At 47.0% G+C, this 16158-nt stretch overlaps 1 protein-coding gene across 3 annotated transcripts in view; it reads right to left on the minus strand.

The window, feature by feature from the left end:
* Positions 1 to 12656, minus strand: part of Slc13a5 (solute carrier family 13 member 5) — a 29742-nt gene extending 17086 nt beyond the window's left edge. For 2 of the 3 annotated variants that reach the window (XR_007107957.1, XM_047547642.1), the window contains exons 1-6: positions 12422 to 12651; positions 6830 to 6958; positions 6445 to 6581; positions 3812 to 3999; positions 2394 to 2562; positions 784 to 906 (exon numbers count right to left, since the gene is read on the minus strand). Coding sequence is in view for 2 of the 3 variants with exons in the window: in XM_047547642.1 (XP_047403598.1) it covers positions 784 to 906; positions 2394 to 2562; positions 3812 to 3999; positions 6445 to 6581; positions 6830 to 6958; positions 12422 to 12523 (848 nt within the window). In the remaining variant the exon portion in view is untranslated. Of the gene's footprint in view, positions 1 to 783; positions 907 to 2393; positions 2563 to 3811; positions 4000 to 6444; positions 6582 to 6829; positions 6959 to 12421 lie in introns of all 3 variants that reach the window. The other variant, XM_047547643.1, reaches the window with a different exon arrangement.
* Between the last annotated feature and the right edge of the window lie 3502 nt (positions 12657 to 16158).

Raw genomic sequence — 16158 nt, forward strand, 5'->3', positions numbered from 1 at the left:
AATAACAACTTGTTTTAGGTATTTGTCAGCCACACGTCATGTTTCCTGTCCAAAGTCTGGCCACCTTTAAGGTTGACTCTAGGTGAACTTGACAGTGTACTGGGAAGAGGAGGGTAAACTTTCCAGGGTGAGCAATCTGTTGGGAACATCATAGGCCTTCGGTAAAGGTCTGAGTTTGCATTGATTTAGATGATATCAGGAGGGTGTTTTTGTGACCTGGTCTAATGGACCTATGTGGCCAAGTGAAAGTTTGTTCAGCAGTGTTAACTTGGCACATTGGACAAGTTTTTCTTTAATTGCTTTAGCCAAAGTTGATGGCACACTTGCTCTTTCTCCCTCGGCCAGGAGCTATGCTGGGTGCCGGGGTCAGAGAGGCACCCACCAAGGGAAAAGTTCACGGTCAAGGGTAAAAAGCAGCACTGGAATACAGACAGGTAGCCAAGGGATAGGGCTGTGATATGCACAGGTACAGCTCAGAGGAGGGAGGGAGAAGTCATTCTTCTGAGATGGAACAGAGGTGGGAGGAAGCTAGGGAAGGAGGAGCCAGGGAAGTAGCACTTGAACTGGCCTTGAAGACTGAGGAGGTGAGCAGCTGGGAAAGCAGGAAATGGCTTTCCACATAGAGGGAACAATGTGTGCAAAGTCACATTGAGCAACTGGGATGGTGGGAATGGGAGGGCAGCCTACTGGAGATGGAGCTGTAGAAACGGGGTCAGAACTGAAGGACTTTTCTGCAGGGATGTGGCACAATTGGATGGTATCCTGTGAGCAGCTCTGACTTACCTGAATCTCATATAAATGCACTGCAGCCACAACCAGGAAAGCAGCAACATTATCAGCATGTTGGGGAAGGCAAATCCAAACCAAGAGGCAAAGTTCAAGAGATCCTTACTGCCAGGAAACAATCTGAAAGGAGAGTTACTGGCCTATACCTCAACCCAGACTGAGTTATGCAGAGAAGGCCAGCAATGGGTGGAGGCTGAGCAGTAGCTGGATCCCGAGAGATGGGTATGATTCAGGGCCACGGTCTCCTGAGGTCCAGTCATCCAAGTTCACTGTCCTGTAGCACTATGCTCTAATCAAGTGGGGAACCCAGAACATGGCCACAGCACAAGACAAGACTAAGGAATAACCAAAAAATCTTTCTTGTGGATCCCAACCCTGCTGAGAATCTCATAAAGTTATGGTCCATCCCTCAAGAAAATCACACTTTTGTAAACATATGCATGTAACTTGGTCCACAGCTTCAGGGGTCTGTGTATGTCATGTAACCCCTCACCCTGTAGGTTTCTGAGGAATCTCAGAAAAATTCCCTAGGGTGGGACAAAAAGATGTTCCCTGGGCCCCACCTTCCAACCCAGGCCTGTACTAGTCCCAAGGTCCCCTTGTACCCAAGGGTGTCAAAGCAGACACAGAGTTTTCCCCACTCAGCCCAGACAGGATGCTTTTCCCAAAGTAATTTCAGGGAGAAGCCTAAGGATATGGTTAGAGAAAATACTCCTGGGATAAAAACACTCTGGTTGTTGAGCCTCAGTTTCTGCAGGACTGCAGTCCTGTCCTTTCCCTCTCCCAACTCCTGTGCCAGCAGTTCTCCCCGCCCTGTCCACAGCCCTTGTCTGCACAAGATGGGCACCGCCTTATTTTTGTTTCTTATCCTGCAATTTATGTGTACCTCAATTAACATGTTTATTTACCAGACCCACCTGTAGCTCCTTGGCTTCTGGCAAGAAGACCATGAGAGCCCCACAGGTTTACATAGGTACTGGGGCTATTCTGTGATCCCAACCCCACCTGGCCCAAGGCTGAGCACAGATATGGGATCCTCATGACCTGTGTCCCTTTCTGGCCAAGGCTAGAAGGTTCCAAACTACCCTCGGGGTCCACCTGGAGCCTCACAAGGGATATGGCACCTCCAGGATGAAGAGTACAGCTATAGTGAATGAGATGGTAAGGTAAAAAAGGATCCAACCACAACCCTTCATACCATCTGTAGAACCTCCATATCGTACAACCATCGCCAATAACATCACATGTTAGTGAGTCAAGGGAGTGGGGGGACTCTTTTAGAGATGTCTAATTTCTGCAAATTTTAACTCAGACATCTGTGACTACATTGTCATCTCCCATGACTTGAACTGAAAGCTCAGTTCACAGTCCCTGTCTAAGCTAGAATCCCTGAGCCCAGGGAAGAAAGATGGAACTCACTCCAGGTGAGGAAGCAACCCTGCCCATTAGCTTCCTTGGCAACAGGTCCCCATGCCCTCAGAGTGCTTCTGAGTGGGTGCAGGGGTGCTGGGACACAGAGGCTAGATGGGGCACATCTTCCCATCCCTGCCAGCCTCCCAGCTCCAGGACCCACTTTGTTGTCCCTGAAGTTGTGGCCAGTGACTCACTCTTGCATCTGGCCCAGAAGCACCACATTGGGTCCTGTCCCGGTCAGGGTGGCTGTGCCCCCAATGCTGGCTGCGTAGCACACACACAGGTTCATGGCCTTGCACATGCTTTTCCTGTACTGGTCTTCCTGCTTCTCCATGGCAGATCCTTCAAAAATCCCTTGGTTTCCTGTGGTGAGCACAGCACTGTTAACTGAGCCAGTCATTGGGGGCTACCCAGCCAACCTCAGCTCCTGACTCGGTAATTAACTTGAGGATGGGGACATCCCTCCCCTGACAGGTCCCTCCACATGCATACCTCAGCTTCCAGCCTAATGTCATAGTCAGGTCCTCTCTGCCTTCCCACAGTCACTTCCCAAGGCTTCCCTAAGTCTCCTCCATGCTCTTGTCAAATTCAGCAACTGTTTTTTCCAGTTCCAGGGAATTGAACTCAAGGCCTTGTTCATTCTAGGCAAACACTCTACCACTGAGCCACACTCCCAGACCCCAGATCAACAACTTGAGACACATGTCCCCTCTTCTCTGACTCCTTGTTGTTGCTTAAGAGGCTCCATGCATCTAGTGGGTGTGTAAATCGACCTCAAGAGTCTGTCCTCCCAACAAGCCCTCTCCTTTTTTCTGAGCTCTCTCGGCATCTAGCTTATGGCTTGCCCATTGCTGCCTCCAAGTCAGATGATTTGTGTAAGGGACCTATTTATGCCATCCTACTGGCTCCATAAGAGTTGGTTTCTGGAGTGTGCCTGGTCACCTCTTTAGCCCCAAGAGCTCACCCAGGGTCTGACAATCAGACCATCAGTCTGAGTCTGAATTCCCAGTGCATGGTCCTGGGAGTGAGTAGGGAAAAACAGAGGGCAAAGCAGATGCTATCTCATATTCCCTGAGCTCTGAACCTAGCAGGAAGCAAAGGATGGACACAACCCCAAGATCTGTGAGAGCAGAGCAGAGGAATTTGACATGTTCTGGGTCAGAGAAGGCCTCCCCAAAGATGGTAGGAGTATCAAGGGGTGAGGAGTACCCAGTTGATGTTCGAAAGAAACTCAAATGAATAAAATGAACACTTAGTGATTTCTGTGGTTAGAAGGAACTGAAGATGGGATTTTCTTACAAGTTGTTTTTTTTTTTTTTTTTTCCCAATTCTGGGGATGGAACCCAGTAACTCACAATTGAGTTATATCCCCAGCCCCATTATAAGCTCTTACTAATAGAAATGAAATGTTCAAGCTTTCCTAAAGAATTTAACTTTATGCAAAATTCACATTTCTAAAACTTATGAAAACAGTACATCCTAATTTTTTCCCCTGCGCATGTTTAGAGATGGGCTCCAGAAGGAGGGAGGGATAAGGAGATGGCCAAAATATTTGTCAACAGAAGGGAAGGCTGCCACTGTAGCCCATGCAGTGACCTAGCCTGGGGCTCACCTGGCAACTCGCTGGCCTTGCCCTTGTCCACCAGCTCCAGTGCCTCCAGGCTGGTCTTGGTAGCTATTCTTGTGGCTTCCATCTGCTGCAGCATGGCCTCCACAATGGGCACCATCATGGCCGTGGTGGCTGTATTGCTGATCCACATGGACAGGAAGGCAGTGACACTCATAAAGCCCAGCATCAGCCTGCAGAGAAGGGGCAGGGAGGAAAGCCAGAGAATTCCCCACTCCCCAATCCCTTCATCCCCAGGAGCAACCTGAAGCTGGAACCAACCCTGCAGGTCAATTCAAGATTGGATATTCCAACAGGGGATTACAGTTGGAGTACTTCCTTCTTTCCTCCTTCCCTTCTTTTTTCCCTTCCCTCCTTTCTCTCTTCCTGTCACTCCTCTCTCACAAACATTACGCCTACTCTGCTGACTAGTAGAACACCAAGAGACCCCAGGGCCAGCTGTGGCTAGGAGGGGAGGCATACACACTCAGAGGGTATCAACTCAGTATGGAGTTTGTCCTAGTATGACCTCGGTGTGTGCTGGAGCATCCCTATGTGCAGGCTGCTCCAGCTTCCCATGTGTATCTAAAAGATCCCCAGCATCCCAGACCCAGCCTCTCCTCTCTTAGATTCAGAAGGGCTATACAGAACCTGCCTGGACAGGTAGGAAGAGCTGGGGAGGGAGCTAAGGAAAGTGTAAACTTCCTCAAGGCTGCCCTCCCCACCCGCCCGCTATCTCCCTCCACCTGCACACTTTGCACTCCTCACTCTGTAATGAACTAAATTCAACTAACTGTGTTTAGCAAATGTGTTCCCTTTGCTTGTAACACTTCATTTTCCACCGCTGCTCCCTCTCTGCCTTGCACTCTTCTGTTTTCCTGGGGAGCTCCTTGTGTTCCTCCCAAGTGTACTCAGACAACAACCCTCCTCTGTGACCACCTCCAAGTGCATGAGGCAGAGCTGCCATTCCCTTCTCCATCCTCCCTCTATACTCATCAATCACCTACTGGAGTTTGGAGGACCAGTTTCCATGCCTGCTCTCTCCTATAGTGGGGACAGGCCTGACTCTTCTCCATGGCTCCACAAACCCCAGCTGCACAGTGCCAGGAACAGAGGCTCTTGAGGAGACTGGTTGAATGGAACTCAACTGCTCTGGGTCTCTAAAACCCTCTGCAATCAGGCTCCTCCTTGGGGATACTAATGTGCCTGAGGACCATGAAGAAGGGACCTGGGGACTGAGTTGCACTAAGGTTCAAGTTGATGTCCATACAGGTTGACCTCATGGACTGGTAAAGACAAAGACTGGAATCCAGGCCCTGAGGAGATGAGAGTCTGGTGAGTGCAGGTGGTCTCAAAAGGACCATGGCATCTATATAAAGTTTCAAGACACTAAGAAGACTCTGCATACAGGTCCACACCAGGACAGACAGTGCCATGAACAGCGGGAAGCTAGGCTCAGAGGAGGAGCCAGGTGGCAGGAAGGATCACAGAAGACAAAGCTCTCCTGAGAAGGCTGCTATGAGGGCCTCCTACCTTCCAAGGACCCAAAGCTGACCACTCAAAGGTTCTGAGAGCAAGAATGCTGAGGGGACCAAGGTCCACTTTCCTGAGCACTCGTGTTTCTAGAAAATATAGTGGCTTGTGATTTGACCTTATAAATTCATCACCATGAAGAAGTCAGAGAATCACAGAGTTCTCTGCTCAGGTAAATCAGTGGCACCAAGGGACACCCAGACATGGTCACCTGAAAGGCCAGCCAGGGTCTGCGTGTGCTCATGGTTCAGCAAAGTCCCTGAGACACGGACATCGCAGGAGGTATTTACTGTGAACCAACCCATGGCTGCTTCCCAAAGGCTTTGCGGGGAATGTACTGTTATTTATGGAGCATATTGCTTCAAAAGATGTGCTCTGAGTTCCCCATTTGAGGGTCACAGTTTTTATCGGTCATACTGAGTTCAACCCCCATGTGACTGTCAGAAAGTCACTTCCCCACTTTCTGTCTCAGATTCCTCATAATCCCCAATTCTCAGGGTTGTGGTAAGAATTAAAGGAGGTGATAAATAAATTCCTAGTGTCATGCCTGAGGCATTGTAGACATTCACTGTGTCATTATGATTGTAATTATAGTATATTGGCCCCATGGGATGGCTGGAATAGCTTATGTGCTGATTGGAAGGGGCATGTTGGGGAGGTACAGAGGGATGTGGGGGGAAGTGAGGTAAGAAGCTACTATTCAAGTAGATGGCCCCACTTTGGAGGAAAGACCTTTCTGCTTCCTCCCGAGCTGGATAGTGGAGCCATCTCTGGCCTGCTTTCCAACCTCCATCCAACTTGTTCCCTATGGATTCCTGTAGCCACTTCCCTCAGGAAACCTCTGGAAAGGTTCTTGCTGGCCAGTTTGCCCTGGAGGCAGAGAACCTTTAACTGCTGCTGTTCACCACCTGCCACCACCACTCAGGCACCTGCTTTCCAAGCTAAGATTGGAACATGCCCCACACAGAGACCAGCCTGCCATGCCCAGAGAAGCGGTGGCCAGCCCTCCTGCACTGCTGGTGGGTAATTTGGTCTGTGCCACACTCCACTCCCCAGCCCTGGGGCCCACACAGAGCCACATGGCCAGAGAGAGAAGGCGTAATTACCGTGCAGGCTTGGCCCCTATCCAGAGCAGGGTGCGCAGGGCAATCCTCTTATGCAGGTTCCAGCGTTCCACAGCCACAGCCACTATGAGGCTTCCCAGAAACAGCATGTTGGTATCCTTCATGTACTGGACACAGACCTAGAGGGCAGCATGGAGGTCCTATCAGGGTTGTCCCACACACTGCTTAGGCCCAGGACTACCAGTCACAGAGACAGGCAAGCAAGCCAGATGCTGACTTCAGGGACAGCTTTAGGTGGTATGTTTTCAGGTCAGGGAGAATCCGCCAGTGGGGTTTATCCAGCCACCCCACGCCCAGGCACCCCAGAGAGGGGTTTGGAAAAGGAAGCCGTCCATGAGAGAACTGGGAAGTTACCAGGACTGCTTACCTGCTTAGAGTCCAGTATCTGCAAGAGTGGAAAGAGCAAGACAGGCAAGAGGGAGGTGACAGCCACCGGAATGACATCTGTGCACCAGTAAATGGCCATGAGGAGGATGACATAGGCGCACCTGACAAACTGAAGAGATAGCCCTGAGGCCTCATGGACCTCACCGCCCCATCCCATAGGGAAAGGCAGCCGATGGGGACTCCTGCCAGAGGGATCCTGTGCACTGCCTCTGCCAGCACAGGTCTCCAGGTTCAGGACAATGAGGAGGGCAGAGGATCTGTCATCAGAAGACTTCTGCCCTACTCCCAACCACCCTCTGCCTTCCCCTTCCCAGCTGTGTGGTCCAGGCAAGTTCTTTCATCTTTTCAAATCTTGGATTAGTCACCATATCTCCCATGACAAAGGTCTCTAGTTTTATATTTATATTTAATTTTGTGTAGATTGTCTAGTCACATCCATTAGCCACTTAGCCACCAAGCTCTTAGCTCTGCAGAGAGGCAGAACTGGGTTCCAATGTAAGCACTTACTGCCCTGGCCCCTTTCTCACTGTAGGATTTGGAGTAAGTCATTGATCCACCTTGGTCCTCAGTTTCATCATCTATTAAAAGGTGAATAATAATACCTACATCCCTAGCTGTTTTATGTTTCACTGGCCCTCTCTCTCATTCCAACCCCCTCCACAAAAGCAGCCACCAAAGTCTATGACTTCTACCTCTTATTCACAGTCCTTGTCCCCCCTTTTATTTATCCTGTTAAATAAAAATTATAGACCATCGTTTTTGACCAGCCTCCTACACCAGGACTCAAAAGACCAGAAAAAAAATCAAACTGGATTCACTCATGCTGAGATTTCAAATCCAAAACAAGTTGTTATCTGATCTTCTGAGAAATCAGGAGAGAAAAGAGCCAAGTTTCCCAAACAGGCCAGTTTCAATCCACATGACAATGAAGTTCCCTCTCCTTTAGTCCTTACAAAATAGTCACCTGAAATTAACCAATCAGCTATTCTTCTGCTGTTCTATCTCCCAGTCCCCACCTTCAAAGAAAATATCTTTAAAATGACCAATCTGTCTTTGTTCTTTGCTTTTACTTTGTGCCCTTCCTCGAAGTACCCCCCAGCAATTAGCACACTGGATTCACATTCTCCCCCCACCCACCATCCATGTGCAACTTGAGGGAACAAGCAGTATCTGTAGATTCAGTCTGTCCTCAGCATCCTGCATAGTCTCAACACTTGTTAGATGCTGAGCAGGTGCCCAGAGAAGGCAAAAAGCATCAGCTGAGAGGAGCCAGGAAACTGCTGGAAAAAGCTGCACCAGTACACCATCACTGTTCAGCATCACCCGAGGACAAGCGTTACACATGAGACATTGAGGCAAGTTCCAGACAACCTTTGGGTTGCTTTAACAGTCATAAAAAATAAACCTTTCTTCAGCATCCCCACAGGTAACCCAGGATACCTTCCTACTGCTAGAAGCAGGGAAGTTTAGGGTTTCTGAACCCTGGTATATTGACTTTTCAAGTCTGAGATTCTTTGTCATTGGGACCACCCTGCGAGGTTTAATAGTATCTCTTGGTTCCCACTCAGGAGACTCCAGTAGCATCCTCTCCAGTTGCAATTACAAAAAGACCACTCCATAATTTGCCTCCTGCTGTGGAGGAGTCCAAAGACAGTCACCCCAAAATATGGTGCCCTGAGGGCATGCCAATTATTTTAAATTCAAGAATTCAGATCAGCAGATGCAGAAAGGGGTGCTACTCTGACATCTCCACATCTACTGAAAGTCCCATCCCATCAAGGAAGAAACAACCACCTCTGGTCCCTTCATTAACTGAACTCATGTTGTAGTAAGAAAAACACCTGGATAGATACTTGTCACTGTTCTCTATTTTGGTCCCATTCAGTATTACAAAGAGAATCACTTACAACCCATTATGTGCTCTATGGGCCCAATGAACTTTATCCCAGGACATTGTACATTTCTCCAAGCCCACTGGCTTCCCCTAAAAATCATATACTGTTTCTACATTCTCTATTGTATCCCTCCCCTATGGAAGAGGATATATAAGTTTCATAATTGTGTTGGGCTAATGGGGAATTACCCTTTGTGATTGTCTCCACACACCTAATGACCTATTTAATCTGTCTATTGTCAGGTCATTGCAGTGAATGTTCACAGTGCAAAGAGAAGCCTTTCCTTTCACCCCAACAGAATCAATGCTGGTTGAGAGCCACTGGACTAAAGTCAGAATAGCAGTGTGGTTAAAAGTCAGGCTTTGCCACCAACAGGCCTGATCAATGTCTGCTGTCCACTGCTGTCTGACCTTCAGTAGTCACTAAGTTCTCTGAGTCTTGGGGTCAGGGAGTGATTCCCTCCAAGTGTAGGCAAGAGGGTGCATTGTAGAGAATTTTAAAACCATAATACTAAAAATCAGTCTGCTTCTATGATCATCACATGATAGCAATTTTAACAATGTTATTGATAAATTACCTCTTTTGCTCCCAAACCCAGCCCCTCTCAGGCTCATTTCATGTCCTCATCTCTAAGCTGGGGATTTAAGAAGGTCCATTCTTAATGAATGGCACTCAGAAAGACCTCGGTAATTTTTTATTATCTAAACTCAGAAGCAGTGGATGACCCGTGTAACCAATTTTCATTGTGGGCTCCTAGAGAAACCAAAGACAAACATTAGAAGAGAGGATGGGACACAAAGAAAACTGTTCCCTCACCTCCATTCCACTATTAAGAAATCTAGGAAGTGCTTCAGCCCTGAATAATAATACCAGACAACAAACTTGACACTCCCTAGTCTAGAAATTTCCCATGGTATCAGTAGAGAGGGCAGCTAGGCAATGGGGTGGTAACCCTGAAGAATGGGGTAAATTCTACCTTCAGAGAGGATCCTGGCTTTTAGTGCATAACTTCAGAGCACTTTCCTGCAACTGAGAAGTGGCTGGAAAAATGACTAAAGGTGACATAAAAGTAGGCAATGGGATTTAAAAGTCAGTACTCAACACAATGCCTAGCACAGAGAGGGGCTCAGTAAATACATGTGCACAACTGAATGCACATATGAATAAATGCACAACTGAATAAAAACAGGAGTCATTGTTCATATGACTACAGTCGTATATTGCCTAGCAATGGGGGCACATTCTAAGAAAATGTGTCCTTAGGCAATTTCCTTATGGTGTGAATATCATAGATTGTACTTACACAAACCACGATGTCACTAGATGATACAATTTTATGGGGTCACTGTCATATATGTGGTCTAGCATTGTTCAAAATATCACCATGTGACACATGACCATATTCACCAGCAAGAGTGTTCTCAACATGTTGCATTAAAAAAAATATACAGGCAAAACAGTTTGTGTGTGTGTGTGTGTGTGTGTGTGTGTGTAATGAGATGAAATTTTTCTAGAAACATGTCCATCAAAATATTAACAGGTTATGGGGTTTAAGGGTATTTTCATTTTTTTCTTTATACTTCACAAAGTTGTAAAAAAAAAGATTTGTTTACAATTTTAATAAAATAAATGATATAAGTTTATCACTTATTTGGTTAAAATGATTTTTTAAAAAGGGACCAAGAGAAAGGGTATAAAAAAAAAAAAAAAAAAAAAAAAAGCAGAACAGAGATGAGGCCAGGAAGCAGGCATGGCGGAGGAAAGGAAAGAACAAAGGAAGCCTGGAGGAGAGGTGCTGGGCAACAGCAGAGGGCAGAGTGACCTGGAAGTCTCCACTGGATGGGGACAGTGCTGCCCTGACTGCCAAGCTCCTGTCTGTACCATGTACCTCTGGATTTCCTTGCACAAAGTAGGGAGCGAGGGGACAGCACTGAGGGTGAGGGCCAGGAGCTCTCAAAACAGGTGGACAAAGGGAGAAAATGAGAAGCCAGGGACCTAGGCTTCCAAACACCCAGTCCAGCATGGGCTGCAGGGAGACATGGGAAGGCAGACTCTCACTGGTGTCTCCTCTTTGGTCTCTTGATCCTCACTCCCAGGGCAGCTTAATGACACATACACATACATCTGAGTTGGGATCCCAGTTCAGGACCCACCTGTGTCCATGTGAGTGTGCCAGGGTGTGAGTAGGATCTCAGTTTACACGGCCCTGGAGCAGGAAAGTCAACCAAGCAACTATAATTATTCCAGGGAACATCATTCCCTGCCAGCTGAACTAAAATCACAGCACTCCTGCCTGGCTCCCTCTCACAGACAGTAACAGACCCAAATCTCTTCAACAAGGAACTCTGGCTGCTGAATGATGGTGTACAGAGCTGTCAGAGTTGAATCTGCTGTCTTGGCCCATCCAGGGCCTCTGCTCCACTATCCCAAGGGCTCCTCCCAGTCTTCTCTTCCCACGTCCCAGGAACTAACAATCTCTTTTGATATCCAAAACCTTAAAGGGTCAGAATCAAACCACTCCATTATACAGATGAGTGCATGCACCAAGACCCAAAGAACCAGGGACTTGGCTAAGGTCATGAGGTTAAGTGAATGATTGAAGTTTAGTTCTTTTGCAGGTTGGTTTCTCGATGCACCCCTTTCCTCCAGGACCCTGCTGGAGCATCCCCTGAGAAGTTTCTCTGTTTCTCAAACCTGCCTTGGGAGGGGAGACAGGAACTGGAGGTTTCCTGTCAGAGCTCAGAGTGAAAGGATTGAAAGAAGGACGGAGGAAGGAGCAGCCAGCAGCCACAAAAGGCTTCAAAGGGCTCGGGACTCTGCCAAACTGGCTGTGCACAGCACAACTGAGTCTGGGCCAGGCTGTGCAGGCCACCCCGCCCCCACCCTGAGACCAAGGCCATTCATTCTCTCCCTCCTTCCCAGAAGCACTAGGAGGCCAGGGCAGCTTCCCTGCAACCCAGGACCATGCCACCCAAGGCGTGAGCTCTGGGAACGTGTCCCACCTCCTGCCACAGCCACAGCAGGCAGCAGGCAAAGAGACCAACTCTGACCTGCTTTTCATCCTGGAGCAAGACTTTTAATTCAGATGTGGCTTTGCTGGTTTCAGAGATGGAAAGAAATGTGGGTCGCAGATGGGAAAACTGAGGCCTCAAAAGGGCCAGAGAGTGGCAAAGGGAGAACTCAGGAAACACTTAAGTGATGATCTTTTTGTGTGGGTCCCTGACTGAGGTCAGAAGACTCATGCAGCTGGGAAGTGTCCATTCACTGAGGGAAAAGAGAGGAGAGACAGAGGGAGGGAGAGACAAGCTGCTCAAGGTCCCTGCTAGCATGAGTGACATTTTGGGGAGAGGTGAGGACAGCGATTATGCGCTCAGGGGAGAGTATGAGCTAAAGGTTAAGCCTATGAGTGGGGTCTGTATGGCTAAGATCTGTGCTCACATCTAGACCTTTGTGCTTGCCCGGACGGTTCTTGTGCCCTGGGATCTGGGCTCTGCAACCCTCAGAATTCTTTGCAGGACACCTCCCCATCCGGACACCTGGAGCTCCGAGTGTGCGTGCCTCAGAGGAGCTGTCCCGGTGGGAAGTCGGTGCGTGGCAGCTCAGAGCTCCAGGAATTCCGTGCCCGTTATAGGCGAGGCGCGCGGAGTTCCGCGGGGATGCCGAGAGACACAACTGACCTTGGCAGGCATCAGAATGATGAGTGGCAGCAGCAGGAGCGGGGTGAGGAACAAGATCACGAAGGACTTGATTTTGGAGACATAGCTCAGTGCCGAGGCCATCGCGCGGAAGACTGGAAGAAGAGACGAATGAGGGGCAGCCAGAGGCTCTGGGCTTAAGAAGGTGCAGCTGTTCCAAGAGATGGGGGGCGGCGATAACTCCGCCCCCTACGGCGGGGCCTTCCGACGGCCCCGGGGCGGGGCCATCTCTCGGGGTCCGTGGGTCTAGCCTGCCCCCGACTCTGCCACCCGGTGGCGGCGAGAAGCGTCTGCGGATTCCAGTACTTCGGACTCTAGGGGCAACCTGGACCCCAGCACCTCATAAACTGTCTAAGACTTTCCCGCGCTGACGTGCACAGAGGGGCGCACCTGGGCCGCCAAGCGGGCTGTATGGATCATTCATTCTGCCAACTTTGGGGTGCAGAGTCCTCCCGCCTCCGCACCTGCTTCTTTCCTGGGCTCTGGAGGTGGACCCAGATGAAAGGCTCCACCGGCCTCTGATTTTCTCGGTTATATATACCAAATCTCTCTCCTTTTCACCTCATTACTTCCTTCCCTAGCACCCCGATCCTACAGGGGGTCTCTTGAAGAGGCAGTGACCGCGCGCCTCGCCCTCCGCATTGCCGTCCCTACTTCCCCTAGGATATTCTGGGTTCCCCTCCGCGTTGGCCCTACTCCAGACGGAAGCCCCCATCCCCACCGCCCCAGCGCGCACCCAGCGCATCCTGGGCGCTCTCCATGAAGCGCCAAGGGTGGCGAGGTCACTGTCCTCAGCAGTATGGGGATGGCTTTCGCCCTCCAGCGGACGTAGGTGGAGCCAGCGGACTCCCCTCTTGGCAGAATGTGTGCAGCTTGGAGCACAGGCATTGAACCCCAGGAGTCGCTGCTGCCGGCGCGTATCAGGTCGCTATTACCATTTTATGGAGGGAAATGGGTATTTAGAGAGGAAGGGGCACAATCAAGGCTTCGCTGAGAGAGTCATTCGTTCATTCGTTCGGCTGCCAACATTCATCCAGCTCGACGGTCAATGAAGCTGTACTGAGCACCTGTCTCTGTGAGGGAGACTTAAGGCTGCAAAGACACAATCACCTCTATTTCTTCTTTCTCCTATCTCTTCTGCCTTCTCACTCTGTAGCTTCCTTTTGAGGAGTCGTGTGCATACACATGGTATAACCAAAGCCTGCTCCTTAGTGATTATGTGCCACATGCCTGAGTCTCAGATTTCTATATGGTTGGCCCTCAGTGACCATCAAAATCTTAGGTTATCCCTGACGTATATTTGTAATTAGGCCTAGGATGGTTGCGTCTGTACTGAACGTGTACAACTTTTTTTCTTGTTATCCTTTAAACAATACAGTATAATCGTGCTATTTACATAGCATTTACATTGTATTAGGCATTATAAGAAATCTAGAAGTGAATTAAAGTGTATGGATGTGCATAGGCTGTATGCGAATACTATGTATTACATAAGGGATTTGAGCATCCACAAATTTTGATGTTCTTGAGGGTTCTGGAACTGGTCTCCCCACCATCATCACGGGAGCAGATCACTATTTCCAACTTTTCACAGACTATGTATGTTCCAGACCCTAAATTCAACACATCTTTGAATCAAGTTCATGACTCTTTCCCTGTGACCTGTACCCAAGAACGCACATTGCCCCAAGCTCCTCCTCTTTGTAATTCATGTGTGTATACCCTGGGTTTCTCCCTCCCTCTTTCCCCAGGGCACTTAGCATAATTTGTCCCTGTATGTTTATTGGTGTGATTTTTATTTATTGTCGGTTTTATTTCATGAGCCTGTCCAGTCAGTGTCTTTTACTGTGCCTGATCCAGGGTGTGCACTCAAAACTTTTTCTGTGTGATGTATAAATTAGCATAAATAAATCACTTCAGTACATAATAAAACCGCTTTAAAGGGGATATAACATAGTGCATGTACTCTGGAGTTTGACTGCCTGGATCCATACCCTAACTCTATCTCATCCTGACTATGTGCCTGGGACAGGTGGCCCTCTCTGACCTCATTTTCTCATAAATGGAAAGAATAGCACCAACTTTGATTTCAAATGGTTGTTTTGAAGACTTTGAATTAATGCTCAGAGAGTATTTAACATAGTGCTTTGGTATATAGTCATTAAATAGTAAGTATTTGCTCTTGTAATTATATGCAACACACTCTGGGTGGCAGAGATCATGGAAGAAGGATCCTGCAAGTCTGCCTAAAGTGCTGGGGGAAGGCTTCAAGAAGGAGGTGACATTTGAGCTGAGAGTCCAAGGCTAAGTAATGATTTGCTAGGGAGCAGTAAAGGTCAGTCAAAATGAAAAAGGAAGTATTAAGATTATTGAGAAAATCCTAAACTAGTTCAGGGATACTGGAAACTTAAGTACCACAACAAAAAGCTAAATAAATGGAGAGGTTATACCAAGTTCATGGATTGAAGGACCAGACATTATAAAAATAATCATTCTTCTCAAATTAGTCTTTAAATTCAATTCAATTCCAATCAAAATCACAACAGGATTATTTGATGTCTAAAATTCAAGCAGACTAGCAAGTAGCCAAGAATAGTCAAGACACTTCAGGAAAAACGGTTGTAGAGATATTGCCATCAGACTGCAAGAATGACAAAACTGTAACAATTGAGGCAATCCTTAACTAGTGGGATGAGGATAAAAAATAGATTATGATAGAATCTAAAAACAGATTCATGCTTACATGGAAACAATAATACAGCTGAGTACACAAACTATCCAATGACTAATTTCAGCTGCTGGATCAATTAGTTTTTAGCAATGTAGACATTTTTCTTTCATTAAATATGCTTAATTCATATAGGAAAAATTTGGTCATAGTATTTTTTTGTTTTTGTTTTAGCAGTTCAGGGATTAAACGCAGAGGTACTTATCTACATCCCCAGCACTTTTTTCATTTGAAACAAGGTCTCACTAAGTTGCCCAGGCTGGCCTTGAACTTGCTATTCTCCTGCTCAGCTTCCCAAGTTGCTGGGATTACAGGCATATGCTACCACACACAGCTGATCATGATTTATTGTTAATATGGTTATTTCTGATTTTATGTGTGAGTCTTATTTAATTATTTTCCCAAACTGAATATGGTAGTTCAGTTTATGCATGCAGCTTTATTTACCAAACGCATACTCTGCTTTTGGTCCTACACCTACTTCACAAATGACTTAAAATTTTAATCACATATTACATTGCATTATAACAAATGAAATAAGAATATGTTAGTTTATATCTTGTATTGATAATTTACCATTAAAAGAATAAATTATATCTTTATAATTTTATCTTGATGTAGTACAGCTCTTTAAGCAACCTGTATTTTATATCTCAAATGTCTTTTTAATATTTCTCAAAATGTGAATCCAAACATTACAGTGTAGTTTTGAACTAAAAAATCATTTATTCCCTAATTGAAAATATTACTTATGTACGTTAAATTATTTGGGGATATTTAGTTACAATGGCATAGAGTAAATAATTGTGTTATGCAACTTTCATCCACTCCTGAATCACGTAATATCGTTTTAATCTTAAAACTGAATTAGTAAAAGTCTACTTTTTGATACAAAAGTTTTAAAGTATGGTGTGTTCCTTCAATTTAACTTCAGTTTCAATTTGCAGTTGTTACCTTCTTTTCAGAGTTAATTGGCATTGCATGCAGTTTA

Source organism: Sciurus carolinensis, chromosome 3, assembly GCF_902686445.1.
Source record: "Sciurus carolinensis chromosome 3, mSciCar1.2, whole genome shotgun sequence".
Lineage (NCBI taxonomy): Eukaryota > Metazoa > Chordata > Mammalia > Rodentia > Sciuridae > Sciurus > Sciurus carolinensis.